This window comes from Artemia franciscana, unplaced genomic scaffold (assembly GCF_032884065.1).
Source record: "Artemia franciscana unplaced genomic scaffold, ASM3288406v1 Scaffold_4633, whole genome shotgun sequence".
Lineage (NCBI taxonomy): Eukaryota > Metazoa > Arthropoda > Branchiopoda > Anostraca > Artemiidae > Artemia > Artemia franciscana.
The window spans coordinates 1-16,963 of NW_027065089.1; the positions used below are offsets into that span (position 1 = coordinate 1).

General features: G+C 35.4%; 1 protein-coding gene across 1 annotated transcript; it reads right to left on the minus strand.

Moving 5' to 3' along the window:
* Positions 1 to 447: 447 nt before the first annotated feature.
* On the minus strand, positions 448 to 16,522 carry LOC136043335 (non-histone chromosomal protein 6 homolog; the record flags this gene model as incomplete). The annotated part of the gene is given in 4 exon segments (XM_065728260.1): positions 448 to 530; positions 5,536 to 5,612; positions 9,921 to 10,076; positions 16,381 to 16,522. Coding segments are annotated over 4 exon segments (323 nt in total), but the record flags the coding sequence as incomplete, so codon positions are not given.
* Positions 16,523 to 16,963: the final 441 nt, after the last annotated feature.

The following is a 16,963-nucleotide window of genomic DNA, read 5'->3' on the forward strand; positions in this document are numbered from 1 at the left end:
AGTTACTTAATAAACCCACTTTAGCCAGACACCAATGTAAACTCTGACCTATAATTGACAGCATAGATCCAGTCCCTGGAGAACTAAAACCTTCTCCCTTGACAAACAGATGATTTACAAGATAGCATTAAGGAAAGGACAATAGAAAATCCATAGTATTTCATTATGCTAAATCAACGACAATTGGAAGTGTTTTCAAACCACCCTCTCCTTTTATCAAATTCCGTTGCTCTAAACAATCTTTAATCAACCTTTGAACCAAAGAAAAAGAGACAACAAAGAGACAACAGAGGCAAGTATGCAAATCATGGCTACTGGTCATGATACCTTTTTTACTCATTTCTCATCACTAACAAACAATGCAACACATAATAAAGATCAAAATTCACAATAAATAGAACAAACCACCAACTGAAATTCTCAACTGGCAAAAAGGGCAACACTTACTTTGCACGTCTGGGAGCATTTGGATCTTTCGGATCTTTCTTGGCTTTTTGTTTGCTCTTTTTCCCGCTCTTTTCGTTCATTCTCTGAAAAAACAAAACACCATGAATTTGGTCTATTAATGTTACAGAACATGATGGGAATGTTTGTAAGGTACTTCAAAGGGAAGACATTAATGTTACTCCTAGAACTTTAATATTTGAATGAAATCCATCCCTCCATCTTTGGACAGAACCAAGTTGTAAAACTTCAGATATGATCTAGATTTCTGGGTTGACTGGACTTAGGTGATTTGTACCAGAATATAATCAAAAAGAAAATAACCAATTTGTCCCAAACAAGCTAGAATCTGGTTACAGCATATTCTTTATGAAGAATACTTGCATAGCAGCAAAATTCATAGAAAATGATGTTATAAACGCGTTTCCAATCAAAATCTGCCTCCTCTTGTTACATTTATTCCCTGATTGGCATTGATCAATAAATCATTTGAGTTGAAGGGACGCAAAAGATTTACAAATATTTAATCAAAGAAGAAGCATTTAAAAAGATACGAACACTGATAGAGGGCCAGTGATAAATACTGGGAAAAATACATAAAACAAATTTCAACCGCGAGTAAAAGACGATTGAGCTTGAAATTAGCTTTGGTCGAGATTGAGGGTCGATTGAAGGAAACGTCAATCGACTGACGGAAGCTTTCGATCAAAATGATGGACTGTCTTGGGCCTCCTTTATCCCACGAAGTGTATTTTTCACTATGTTCACTTTTTCAATACAGATTTCAGAAAAGTAAATGATTTTAAAAAGAAAAAAAGGAACATTTTACTATATCACAAAGAGGCAAACTTCCCAAGCTTATCATTAAGGGTTGTCATTTTCTTCTTTTTATCCTCTTTTGAGATGGTCCAGACTCACAGATTTCTTTCCAAGTTTTACCATAAACTCTCATTTACTTGACTTGGCAACACTTGTTACATCGATTTCAGTTCACTGGATATATTAAATCAAATGGAGGAAAAACAAGTAGGACTTATGCTTTTGCAGTGGGGATATTTCAACAACAGAAAACGATAGTGCGTGACTGAGAATCTAGAAGTTGAGACTTTACCTATATGTTGCTTTGGAATTTCAAAGTATATTTCTTTCCCCCCCATACTCTTGTACCATATTACCATTCCTAACTTCCAAGAGGCAACAGCCTGTTGTCCAAGAAATTTCTACATTACCTTTCTAGCTAACCGAAATAAGAACTAAGTAAATCAAATTTTGAAACAACAAAAAAGTGACTTTAGTGACTGCAATCATCCCCTTCATTACCATCTTCTTTGCTCAATAATGAATTTTTTTGGGTCCAGCACCAAATCTCCATAATCCTTTTGATGATAGAGCCTTCTTGGAACCTGAAGTGCACAATGTTAAGAAACACTCTTCCAAACCTTGGATACTGAGAGGCTTTCTAATGCAATGTTTTGAGGAAATGTCTCTCAGAGCAGTTATTTAAGACCCATGCCTTAAATTCTCAACTGTAATTTGAAAATATCACTGATGATGTGAAAGTTTACTTGCATGTGCTAAATGTTTGCCATCCAATCATTATTCAAAATGACCCTCATTAAATAGTATGGCTACAACTGTACGTTTGTAAACCTTTACCCTTCCCCTCATATGATGTGCTTTTCTAAGAACATATTTTATTACCTGATTAATTATTTGTATTCAATTTCTGACGTAAGTCTTCAAAGGAGACAGTCGAGGATTTAGACACGTGCTTTGATTCCAAGACTTGATAAAGAAGTTTCTGAAGTTGTGACAAATGGCGATTTTTGCCCTTAGTCTCTGCAAAGATGCTTCACTTCCATAAAATTTTACAGGTGCACAAATCTAAACTCTTCTATATTATTCAAAAGCAATCAAATTAACCAATATAAAATTTATCCTATTTAACAAGAATTAAAATTAGCCATCACAAATTTGGTTATAACATTGCTAAAGAGTGGAGAAACCTGCCATCAGAGGTAGCAGAATCAACAAATGGGCAAGCATTTAAGCATAGGCCGTTCAGCACACAATTTTATATAAATCAACCAAGATCTTTTAGGCTGTAAAATATATTTGTGCATTTTTCTTTCTCTTTTCTATTTTGTTTTTTTCCTCGTTTACTTTTTGTTGTCTCAAGTGTTCTTATTTTATATGACAAGAATTGTGTTTATCATCATTTGTAATAAATAAGTTTGGCACTTAGCTGAACATAACTGAAGTAGAATTAATATATTTTGCATACTGTTTAAAACTAGGGTCCCACCTACTACAAGTGCTTGGGAAAATATTTCCTTTTTTATTTTACATTCAATTAGCTTATTTCTCTGCACACTGACCCCTCCCCCTGTCTAGTAAAATTCTCACTCATATACCATAGACCACACAATGTAACTGAAACCTTGTTTCAAACTGGTTTGTAAAAAGAGACAGTCTTAATAATTAAAACTTATTAAAAACCAAGTAAAAAAATAACTTTCATCCCAAACCAGCGCAAGCAGTCCAAATCCCTTAAAAAACAACTAGGCTATGTTGTGAAAGTCACCCCTCTTCGTAAAATCAAGAACTAGGAGCTCAAAAGGCACTTGTGACGAGGCAAGAAGAGCTAAGAGCCAAAAGCTCATATGATATGAGCTCTAACAAAATTCTAAGAATCAATAGATTGATTTAAAATAAAAATCAGAGGCTTAATGCCGGTCAGGATTTAAAATAAGAGCTCTGAGTCATGATGTCCTTTTAAATATAAAAATTCGTTAAGATCTGATCACCCACTCGTAAGTTATAAATATCTAATTTTTTCTCTCCCTTTAGACCCCAGATGTTCGAATCTGGGAAAACGACTTTATCAAGTCAATTTGTGCATCTTCAAGACACGCCTACCAATTTTCATCGTCCTAGCACGTCCAGAAGCACCAAACTCACCAAATTACTGAATCCCTCCCCCAACTCCCCTACGGAGAGTGAATCCGGGCCGGTTACCTTAATCACGTATCAAGGACATTTGCTTATTCTATCCACCAAGCTTCATCCCGATTCCTCCACTCTAAGTGTTTTCCAAGATTTCCCCCTCCAACTCCCTCCAATGTCAAAAGATCTGGTCGGGATTCGAAATAAGAGCTCTGAGACATGAATTTCTTCTAAATATCAAATTCCATTAAGATCCGATCACCTATTCGTAAGATAAAAATACCTCAATTTTCACGTTTTCCAAGAATTCCGGTTTCCCCCTCCACCTGCCCCCAATGGCAAAGGATCTGGTAGGAATTTACAATTAGAGCTTTAAAGCACAAAATCCTTCTAAATATCAAATTTCATTAAGAGCTGGTCACCCTTTCGTAAGTTACAAATACCTCATTTTCCTAAATTAACCCCCCCCCCCCAACTCCACCAAAGAGAGCAGATCCGGTCCGGTTATGTCAGTCATGTATCTTAGACAGGTTTTTATTCTTCCCATCCAGTTTCATCCTGATCTCTCCGCTTTAAGTATTTTCTATGATTTACGGTCACCCCCCCCCCCAACTGATCCCCTTCAATGACACTGGATCCAGTTGAGATTTAAAATAAGACATCTGAGTTATGAGGTCCTTCTAAATATGAAGTTCCATGAAGATCCGATCACTCCTTCGTAAGTTAAAAATACGTCATTTTTTTTAATTTTTTTAATTACCCCCCCCCCCCATAGAGCGGATCCATTCCAATTTCGTAAGTCATGTATCTAAGACTTCTGCTTATTTTCCCACCAAGTTTCATCCCAATCCCTCCAATATAAGCGTTTTCCATGATTTTAGGTTCTCCCACCCCAAACTCCCGCCAATGTCACCAGATCCGATCGGGATTTAAAATAAGAGCTTTGAGACACAATATCCTTCTAATTACGATCACCCGTTCGTAATTTAAATTTTTTGTAATTTTTCAGAATTAACCCTCCCCCCAACTACCCTAAAGAGAGCGGATCCGTTCCGGTTATGTCAATCATGTATCTAGGACTTGTGGTTATTTTTCCCACCAAGTTTCATCCCGATCCCTCCACTCTAAGTGTTTTCCAAGATTTTAGGTTTCCCCCTCCAGACTCCCCCGATGTCACCAGATCCGGTCAGGATTTAAAATGACAGCTCTGAGACACGATATCCTCTCAAACATCAAATTTCATTAAGATCTGATCAACCGTTCGTAAGTTAAAAATACTTCATTTTTTCTATTTTTTCCGAATTAACGGGCCCAAAGATGGTCAAATCGGGAAAAGACTGTTTCTAATTTAATCTGGTCTGGCCCCTGATACGCCTGCCAAATTTCATCGTCCTAGCTTACCTGGATGTGTCTAAAGTAGCAGAACCGGGACCGACAGACCGACAGAATTTGCGATTGCTATATGTCACTTGGTTAATACCAAGTGCCATAAAAAGCAAACCCAATACACCAAAACAGACTGCAAAAAAGGTAATGATAGGCCTATCAATTTCTTTGCCTCAGTGCCATAGCAAGACTCGTAAACAAATTTTTGACAGTAAAAAAGAAGTAATTATTTTGCTTTTCAGTTTTGCTTTTGCGTTTAATGTTGCCCGACAAAAGCAAACAAGTCTGAAATAAATTCCAAGCCATGGCACTCTTTATATGGTGACCAACAAGTTTGTGCAAGTTTGGACAGAGTCACTTTCAAACTTTATAATTGGAAGGGGTAAGTTTCCCTTCATTGTGACATTTTTCTTCTACACACTATAAAGTATTGCATTCACATGCATATCGGAACAGAGGTGGAAAAGGCGAGGCCTGAGTCAGGGGAATCCTGAGCTTCGTCGGAAAATTTTTGTGAGAGGAAGGGTCGTTTTCGTAAGGAAAACCTTACGTTTTCCAAAGTCTTTTTTTTAGAAAAACTAACTCTCACCCCCTCTAAATTGTTTTTTTGGGGAGGGGTAATTGTGGACAATCATTCCCAATCAGAAGCAAAACTATAAAAACAAAAGAGCAGTACCATTCGATTTCCGATCCAATATGGTTTAAAATATAATGACCACTACCAGGACAATATTACAAACAGGAATCGATGCTACTTACCTTGTTGATTTTAACTGAGTCAGTAGAAGGTCCTGCAATAGAGGTTTCACTAAATACTTCTTCGTTTCCCATCTCACCTAAAATAGATTTATTTCGTAAATTAACCTGCGAAATAAAGATCTTTTTTAAGAATCAGCAACTATGCAATCACAAGAAACTCTTTCAAAAACAATTTTAAATGTGAAGGCGGGTAATTTATTGTCTTGGGGTGTTGCGGAAAATTCAATTTATTACGGAAAGTCTAGTTAAGAAACTTCCTGATATCATTCGATCTTTGGCAAGTTGAGAAAATTTCAAAGAGGACAGGCAGTTGTTAAGACAGTTCAAGAATGAATTATTAGTAGAAGCTTTGCTACTAGGAGTGAAAATGGTAGTGAAGCTGTTATCCTTGATCAAGTTAATCATAACAAAAAAATCACAAAATTTTATCCGACATTTATGAGTTGGCAAATATTTGTTACAAGTTTTTTCCATAGCGATGATTCTGATCATATTGATAAATTAAGCCATGGGTTACGACGAAAACCAAGGAAGCCGAAGACTGAAAGACTCATTACTCCGCAAACGTAGAATAAACCTATCCGACAGAATGAGCTAACCCACTCCTAAACTGCATGGCCTTCCAAAAATCCAAAAAGAAAGGCCTTTCCTGGATGTCATCCTTTTTACATTTAACCGACCGCCAGAATAAGAAAATGGGTGGCTAGGTGATTTTACAATATCAAAAAAAAAAGAAAAAGAAGTTCGCCAAGTCGAAAAGTTAAAAGGTTTTAACATAAAAAGACAAGATTTTGGCCACCTGTTTAGGACCATGGGGAACACCAAACAAGATTATCGTACCTGAATACTCCTGATCCTAACCTTCGAAAGAACACTGAAAGCAGAATATAATTCCAAGTTACATTTTTCAGCATGGCTTAAACATCACAAAGAGCATCAATACTGAACTTTGGATTTATAGAAAACCTACCCGAGATGAAACATCTTTTCGTTAAATCAAACTCGTTCGGTAAAACAAGAATTGGTATATTCTGCTTGACCGATTCCCAAAAGCATGTTCGGGAAGATTGTGTAGGACCAGGATCAAATTATCTCAAAGATATCATGTTTTGAATGGTAATACCATCAAGCAGATTAAGGCTATAACAGAAAAAAGAACGAAAAAGGAAGGAAAATGTTACTTTAAAGCTTATTCTCCACATACCATAATTCCAATTACACATATAAAATCTTAACCCCGTTAAGATTTTCAACAACGTTTTTTTCAACAGCAACAAAGACAAATCAGATTTGTATAGGTATTGCTGTTTTTTTTTTGTTTTTTTTTTAATAGCTAGTTTTTGAGACTGCCTCTATATTGGAACGACCCACTAACAAATACGGCAGAGGCTGTATTGACACATATGAAGTTTTGTCACCAGCACAAGAATTTAACTCCGCTATCCGTCACGTTTACAACACCCACGATCGCTTAATCCTTTTTGATGACCCCATCACAACTGCCTCTATTAAAGGTCTCCACATGTTCTGGAAGGCGATTGAAACCAAGAAACACATTCATAGGATATTCACCCTCAATAGGGATACCGAGGAAACCTTCCTGACTCCCAATTATCACACCCCCACCTGATTTTGGTTCTTCTGTTTATCCCACTCTTGCCTTTTTGCACTTGCTGTTATCAGATCGCTCTTATAGCTTTGTTTTTCCGAAGATTTGTCTTTCCGTTTTATTTTGCAAATTTTATCATATTTTTTTCGGTATATTAGAATATTTCTACTCGACCGATATATTTACATTTCTTCAAGTTTTCACTGGCTGAAACTTTTCCTCGTTTTATTTATTTTACATTCTTTGGTACACCACGCTTATCCATTCTGGCCTTAGAAGTTATTTTTTGTCCGCAAAGGTATAGAAAATTGGCTGACCAATCCTTTGTCTAAAAAAAATACTGCAGGAAACGAAGCAAATTGCTTCAAAATTTCCAACTCTAATTCTAAGGTTTATTTAGGTATCAATTTTATTTTTAATATAGACATCGTTTTATTTGCTCAGTAAAGAAATTGAAACAAACCAAAAAATAGTAACATAGAAACGTTATGTGAAACAATACTAAACTGAAATATATTATATATATATATATATATATATATATACATATATCGGCTCAAAAATTGTTCCGTCTTCAAGAAAACACAAATAACACTGGTCATTAGGAGGTTTAAGGAGGCAGCAGTCCCAATCTTATATGTACGAATTTTTATTTTCTTGGCATCAGATGAAGTTTGACTTGATTGTTTATTTTATTTTCTGTCCGTTTTAGTTTTCCTTTTTTATTCATTTAGTATTTATCAGTAGACTACATACAGGTCGAGCTGCTGTATTTCTCATTATATGTCTCTTGTATTAATTTTGTCCAATTTACTTTAACTAGATTTTTAATTTTAATTTCAGTCCTTTTTAGGTTTCATTTATTTATTCTTTTAGTATTCATAAGGCTTAAATTTAGCAGACGACATGTAGATCCGATGGCTGTATTTCTCACCACCAAGAATATTGACAATATTGAGCCTAGCTTTATTTTATTTTACAAAAATTCATTTAATTCACCAGAGTTCGTTCAAATTTAAATTGAAAGACTAAAAGAAATAACACAGAAAATTCCTTTGCTAATAAAGTTACCGATTCGTGGAATATCTTGCATTCTTCAGTCGTTGAAGAAGTCTTGCATCATTTAACCACTGTTTAACAGGTAGTCAGTTTTAATCAGTTCACTTCTCTTACAGTCTAAATTCAATAAATTTGGTGATTAAATAAATCTTTCGTATTGTTACTGCCTTTTTTGCTTCTTTTCTCATTTTTTTCTGAGGGGGTGGGAGAATTTATTTACTAGGAAACTTTAGCAGCATATGTTTTGCTTTAAGCTAACTGCACATATAAACAAATAAAAATACATATTTTCAAGGAATTCAAAAACAAGATTTGCGAATTAATGAACAAGATCATTACTCCAGATTAGTAACTGCTCCCCAACCTAGAGAAAACACTCTTCTTTATTTAATCACCGCAAAAAATTCAATAAAATAAAAAAGGTTACCTCAGTTATGAATTTCCAAAAAGCACAAGAAGCAAATTTACTTAATCGAAATCTGTTTCATATAAATATAACATTTAAGAAAAGCAATGTAGAAAAGAGGTTCAGGGAGTTATGAATAGGGTCATAGCTCCAGATCAATCTTTTCAAGTCAATGTTGCGCTAAATATCTTTTCACGAACTTCTAAGCTTGCCAAAACAACAGACTTTAAGCGCCAAATTATCGAATAGATTTGAATTGGTTTCTGCTTCACTGTCCAGTAAAATTTATAAGAAAGAATTAAATTTTGATAAAAAACAGAGGTATCACATTTCAAGGGAGGATGGATACCCCCCCCCCCGAAAAAAAAACTATTCTAAGATCGTCAAAATTCCGAGTTACACTTGTTAAATTAATGTACTGACTCTGTATCCCTGGTAAATATATACCTATTAAAAAAATATGAAAAAATCTCCCATTCCTCCACTTATTGATGCTCCAATGCCACCCAGTCGTTTATTCCACCAACACCAGGACCACATGGCGGCATATTGCTTTGACCAAATCCTCCCATGCTTGCTACAAGAAAAATATTATCGACCTTATTTTGAGACACTAAATCGTAGACTAAAAGATCTATCAGAAAATACAAATTAAGATCTCATCTAAGAATAATCCAGATAAATAAAAAATAAAAAACAAAAAACTCAAGGACAAATGTTGAAGGATCACCAAGAAGTCGGTCTTCACCAAAGTTTTAATAGTTTTGAGTTAATTCTATTCAAATTTATACAAACTATTTGGGAAAGCAGTATTTTCAAATAAGCACACAGAAAACTCTAGCCATAAGGGGGAGCGGGATTGAGAAGGGCAATGTGAACTAACTAAAACTTTTTTTTCTAATAAACTTGTTTGTCAAATATTTTAGAAAATCTCAACCAGATGAAAAAACATGCCAGAATATGGTTTAGAAGAGGGATAGAAAATACGGATGAATAAAAGAACGAGCACGAGAATTAAAAAATCGTAATTTTTTAGATATACAACTAAATGGATGCACAAAAAATCGGGTTTAGTTAAAGACCCCTTTCTACTCAAATATATGAATTTGGATGCCAAATCAAATCCAAAGCTTCTTATAAAACAAATCTTTTAGTTTTAGTTGTGAGATTGAAAGTAGGGAAATATTTATTGCAATGGAAGCCTCCATAAAATTTGAATGAAGACTATCCCAATAGATGCTATACCTTGCACCTTAGAAAAGTCATAAACTTTTCTAGGAACATAAGTATAAGCTGAAACGAAATACTCACCCAGAGCAGAAAGATCTGGTCCTCCAGAACTGCCAGGAGCACCAGTTAGGTTACCAGGAAGAATTGAGACTCCCTGCAAACCTCCACGAGCGGCTAATTTAGGATTTGGTGGGTCTCCGGGTCCCACTCCAACACCCATTGGTCCTGACCCCATTCCTAGAAGAAAATAGAGCTTCGTTAGAAAGATGGTTATGGTTGGTGAACAAAATAGTTGATTTGTCGGCTTTATCTATTGGTTGGTCAAATTAAAAAAAAAAAAAGTTTCATATAGAAGTTTCAAAACGTTTATTATTCCAACCAAGCAAGAATACTGAACAGACAATAAGTACTTTTATAACATCACAAAACCGTAAATTCAACAACATTCAAACAAGAAAGACACAAAGATCTTGTTTGACAAGAGATATGATAACTCCTCCATGATAAGCATGCATAGTAAAATTTCTCGAGCTATTTGTTCTCCTTTTTGTTGTATTTTCTGGGCTTCCAATTTAATTCTATGAATTTCACAGAATTTGCATGTTATTTCTTCCACAGATTCAAGCTCTTTGTATGATGGACAGGCACGTAAAATTACACAGAGGGAAAGGAGACATATCTAAGCAAGCAGACAAATTACAGTATCCGAACTCTTTAGCTGCGAGGGCTATATATATACTAGCTGGGTTCAGGCGGCTTTGCCGCCGGGCCCCAGCATGGCACGCGGCAGACTTCTATATATGGATTCTCATTGTCCCTTGTGTTCTAACCACAGACAGTGCTGGGTCCCGGCGGCTTTGCCACCGGTCCTCGCGGGCCCCAGCATGGCACGTGGCAGGCTTCTATATATGGATTCTCACGGTCCCTTGTGCTCTGGGTCCCGTTAACGCTATGTCATTTTTGGATCAAATTGATGACGTAAATTGGTTTAGTTTTCTGTTTTAAGGTTTTCGAATTGCTTTTATCCATTGTCAATATATAGAAATATTTGTGTAATCACCAGTTTTTTACATTTTAAGCAATTTAATAATAATTTCTTTTTGACGTTAATTGACACTTTGACAAATTCTCTTTTAGCAGCAAACATTCTAAACTTCAACAATTTCTTCTAAACTTTAGACTTTTGGTTTTCTGTTTTAAGGTTTTCGAATTGCTTTAATCCATGGTTAAAATATATTGAAATATGTGTGCAATCACCAGTTTTTTTACATTTTGAGCAATTTAATAAAATTTAAAGAGCCTCAATTTTTTGAGCTCGTGTAACGATAAAGGTAGTGTAACGGACACTACATTTATTTATTTATATATATATATTACAGATTTATACACCATAAAGGTCCAAGTTCTTAAATGACTTACGAACTAGAAAAATACAAAAACAATCAACATTTCTTTGCAGTGACTTGACAAACTTTTACAAGCTCAAATTAATATGGAGAGGTAATAATGACACTTCTCGATAGAGAGTTAAACTGTCCTGAGGAGGCCAGTCAACCATTGTCCAGTTCGAATCACTAGCTCTTCTAATGAAACAAACAAAGTAAGCAAGGATATTTTGCATAGTCTCCATTCTAACCCCACAATACGGCTAGTGTTTTGAAACACCCTCCACCTCCATTGATGTTTTTAATGTTTGAATTTCTTAATCATTGTAGATTAATTTCTGTGTCAACTAGTATCCGATGGGAAAAGATTCAAATTTACTTCCATTATGCAACAAGACAGCTTTTAAGCCATCTTACGCGAATCAGCAAATCTGCAACATCCTGTTAAACTGAATTCTATGGCAAAGCACTTCAGGAGTGACAATCATTACAATAAACCTGATCGTCCTAATACCCAATTAGTAGCAGGCTGCGCATTCAGACTTCTGCTGTCTTTTGAAAGCATCTCACCAGGTCATTGAACTCACTCTAAAAGAATGAAAGAGGATTTCGGAACCATGGGGCAGTAGACAAATGGTGGACAAGCTTCAAAGAGAAGTAACAGTCGGTTGTGCGATATTTCTTTTCACGCGATATCATAGGAACTCGAAAATGTCACAAGTTCTTCTTACACTTAAACCAAAGGCGAAGATCTTGTCTACCTGTCCTCTCCTTTTTTTGACAGCAATAAATTATTTCATCAACAGAAAAATATGGGCTAGATTCATCTATGAGAGGTAATGTACTTCCATCTTCCAAACCTCAACTAACTATACAAACTGGGAGGTTGAAGTGGAACTGCTACTTTTGAAAAACAAGGTTGAACAATTCTACTTGAAATAAAATTCTTAGCCAGATATCTTTTGGCATTAAACCCTGCACATTGAAGAAATATATCAATCATCTCCTTGTTCTCTTCACGTAGCTGAAGACATGATTTTAATACAACTAGACTCAAATAACCTCCTGTATCCCTCCTAATTGCCATTTGTATTATATTAGTGATAAACTAGACAACATTTTAAAGTATGAAATAATTATTGGATATAATTTTTGAAACAGTATGTCCAAAGGGTCTCGAGATCCCATATCCCTTGGCCCCAATTTTACAGAAGACTGATAGATCAAACAGAAACTTACTTTTTATTTTATTTTTGTCAAATTTAGCCGCTAGCCATCAACACGACAACTTTTTATATAATCAGTTAAATATCTGTCAAACTGTCAAACATATTTGGTATATGTACATATTTTTTTATGATGTCCTTCTAAATATCAAAAATTCATTAAGATCCGATCACCCACTCGTAAGTTATAAATACCTAATTCTTTCTAATTTTTCCTCTCCCTTTAGCCCCCCAGATGGTCGAATCTCGGAAAACGACTTTATCAAGTCAATTTGTGCTGCTCCCTGACCCTCCTACCAATTTTCATTGTCCTAGCACATCCAGAAGCACCAAACTCACCAAATCACTGAACCCCTCCCCCCCCCCAAAGAGAGCGAATCCAGTACGGTTACGTCAATCACGTATGAAGGACATTTGCTTATTCTATCCACCAAGCTTCATCCCAATTCCTCCACTCCAAGTGTTTTCCAAGATTTCCCCCTCCAACTCCCCCCAATGTCAGAAGATCTGATCGGGATTTGAAATAGGAGCTCTGAGACACGAATTTTTTCTAAATGTCAAATTTCATTAAGATCCGATCACCTATTATAAAGATAAAAATACCCCAATTTTCACTTTTTCCAAGAATTCCGGTTTTCCCCTCCAACTCTCCCCAATGTCACAGGACCTGGTCGGAATTTCAAATTAGAGCTTTAAACAACAAGATCCTTCTAAATATCAAATTTCATTAAGATTTGGTCACCCTTTTGTGACCAATTTTCAAAATTACCCCCCCCCCAACTCCACCAAAAAGAGGAGATTCGGTCCAGTTATATCAGTCATGTATCTTAGATATGTTTTTATTCTTCCCATCCAGTTTCATCCTGATCTCTCTGCTTTAAGTATTTTCTAAGATTTCCGCCCCCCCCTCAATGACACTGGATCTGGTTGACATTTAACATAAGAGATCTGAGTTATGAGGTCCTTCTAAATATGAAGTTTCATGAAGATCCAATAACTATGTCGTAAGTTGAAAATAAGTCATTTTTTCTAATTTTTCAGAATTAACCAACCCCCCCCCCCCCTCCCAATAGAGTGGATCCGTTCCAATTATGTAAACACGTATCTAAGACTTCTGCTTATTTTCCCCACCAACTTTCATCTTGATCCCTCCAACCTAAGCGTTTTCTGTGATTTTAGGTTCCCCCACTCCAAACTCCCCCATATATCACCAGATCAAGTCAGAACTTAAAATAAGAGCTTTGAGACACAATATCCTTCTAGATATCAAATTTCATTGAGATCCAATCACCCATTTGCAAGTTAAAAATACCCCATTTTTCAAATTTTCAGAACTACCCCCCCCCCTCCAACTACCCCACGGAGAGTGGATCCGTTCCAGTTAGGTTAATCATGTATCTAAGACTTCTGCTTATTTTTCCCACCAAGTTTCATCCAAATCCCTCCACTCTAAGTGTTTTCCAAGATTTTAGGTTTCCCCCTCTCAACTCCCCTCCCCCCAGTGTCACCAGATCCGGTCGGGATTTAAAACAAGAGCTCTGAGACACGACATCCCTCTAAATATCAAATTTCATTGAGATCCAATCACCTGTTTGTATGTTAAAAATACCTCAGTTTTTTCTAATTTTTCAGATTTAACCCCCCTCCAACTACCCCAAAGAGAGCGGGTCTGTTCTGGTTGTGTCAATTATGTATCTAGGACTTGTGTTTATTTTTCCCACCAAGTTTCATCCCAATCCCTCCACTCTAGGTGTTTTCCAAGATTTTAGGTTTCCCTCTCCCAACTCCCCTCACAATGTCAACAGATCTGGCCAGGCTTTAAAATAACAGCTCTGAGACACAATGTCCTTCCAAACATCAAATTTCATTAAGATCTGATCAGCCATTTGTAAGTGAAAGATACTTCTATTTTTCTATTTTTCCAAATTAACAGGCCCCCCCACTCGCCCCCCAGATGGTCAAATCAGAAAGAAAACAACTATTTCTAATTTAATCTTGTCTGATCCCTGTTACGCCTGCCAAATTTCATTGTCCTAGCTTATCTGGAAGTGTCCAAAGTAGCAAAACCAGGAACAACAGAGAGACAGACCGACAGAATTTGTGATTGCTATATGTCACTTGGTTAATACCATGTGCCATAAAAAAACAAACTGTTGCTTCAGAAAACAGGTTATCCTTCACAGGCATAGGGTCTAAAAACGCTTTAATAAAACGTTAAATTACTTTTGACCCTAACTTTTCTTCAATTTTCTTCCTTGGGGTCCTGAAAATTCGTAAACTAGAAAAACTTCAACAAAAACAATGGGATTTCTTCTGGAACTTACTTATTGTGACAAACATTCTGAAATAAAAGTTACCTCTCTTACACAAAAATTCACCATCCCTTGTGTAAATTTAGACTCCTGGATAAAACCAAAGAGCATAAGTAACTTCCAAAAGTCAAAACTGGCACTATTCTGGGTATATTTCTTGACATTTTTTTAAGCTTTGAAATTATTTTTTATTTTATTTTTTTTAGACACTAAGATCAGTAAATCTGAAACCCTAAGTAAATCTTAGTAAAGATTCAATCTTGAATCAGTAAATCTGAAATTCTGATTTAGAAACTAAGATCAGTAAGATGATAAAATAGAAAATAGGAAAACAATATTTTCATCATATTTTGGTATTTTTCTTTAGGATTAACCTAACTTCACTTCTTGAATGTTGCAGTATAATACATAAGGACTGAATAAAGGAATTGATCATTTTACCACAACTCTTTACCATTTAAAAATTTATTGAATTTTACTTCTAGAACCTAGGACATGGAGGAATAGAATGGGGATTAGATTAGGGCAAAACTAACATCACAGCTTCATAATGCATGGGACTGCCAGGCTGCCAATCAATGTTGTTCACCCAGAAAATAAAATGGTAAAATTTTAGTTAATTGACTTTTTGCTATCTCAGAAAGGGTTTAGGTTAGGAAAATGAAACTTTCAGGGATGGGTCTATAGGCTAAAGTGTGTCCAGGAAAGGTATTTTAAAGTACCCACCTCCACTCCTTCTCCCTCTAGAGGGCCCTGAAATTTGCCTACATGACAGGTCTATACCTATTGAAATTTTGACAAAACAACATTTTACCTTAATTTTCAGTTGCTAGTTGCTTTTTCTCTGCCTTTAGTTCTGAGAATGCAATTCCTGTTATTTGAGTAGAATTTTGAGCAATAGCCTATCAATGTTTTTTTTCAAAATTTAGGAAATGTATTTGTATATCTTTAAAACCTTACAAAATGGAATTGAGCACAGTTATGAAGCTAAAAACAATTTTGTTGTACTTCAATTAAGCAGAAGATCTATTTTGCAAGGTTTCACTTTTATAACACACATATTTTTAAAGGTCATCAGAGGTCAGGGCCCTCAAGAGGGAGGAGAGGAGGTAGTTGCTTCAAAATACCTTCCTGGAACATAATTTAGTCTGTAGATTCAACCCTGAAAGTTTCATTTTCCTAACCTAAACCCTTTCTGAGATAGCAAAAAGTCAATTAACTAGAATTTTACCAATAAATTTTACATGACATAATTTCAGTAGGCTATAGTGATCAATGAGCATCAAGCATGTAGTTGGGTATGCATGATTTTTATTACTGGCAGCTTTGGAGCTTTTTGAATGTCTGCGGTGAGCTATAGATTACTAGTAAACCTTCAGGAACAATTTAGGCAAAAGAGGTATTTGGAATGTTCTCTTTTCAGATTCTTATAGTGTTTCCTCGTGAAGAGTGGAAATGCAGCAATATTACAATAGATTTTCACAAGTTATAAAAAAAATGGCTAGACTTGAACCAAAGTCAAGGAATTTTTTTTTCCAAAACTAAGAAGGTATTAAAATATATCTTATTAATATATTAGATATATATTAAAAAATAATATCATCAATTTAGCTCTTACCTGGCATGGCCCGCCCATGCAGGCATTACAAATTCTTGACATATAAATATATATATATTTAAAATATACACACTTTGTTGTAAGTATCAATGAAATTAATTTGGGTAAAAATAATGAAATCCTTTTCAAATTATTCAATATTTTGCTTATATCTGACTAGGTTGTAGGTTGACTGCAATTAAAATAGATATTTTAAGTCAACATAGCAATATTAGGTAATATAGATGGCAACAATTATTGTAATTATTATACAAAACTGAGATTTTTGACAAAAAACCTTAACCCAATTTGGCGCCAGAATCTTCACCGTAAAAAAAACCTAAACCTCTTATGCAAAGATAAACGATTCAGCATCTTGAAAATAAAAAGAGTTTGCATTTGAAATTGATAGCAGGGATGTGTGCCAATTTTTGCCAAGGCTAGCGGGCTACTGCAAAGCCAGTTAAGGGTGAATACCGTTTGTATAGCGAGTAACGACAAAGATTTACCAACAATAGAGAATGAGTTTGTGCTATTTCGTAACAAAAAGAGGCTGAGCCAAATTGGGTCCAAATATAATCGAATGACATTTTCAGATAATCAA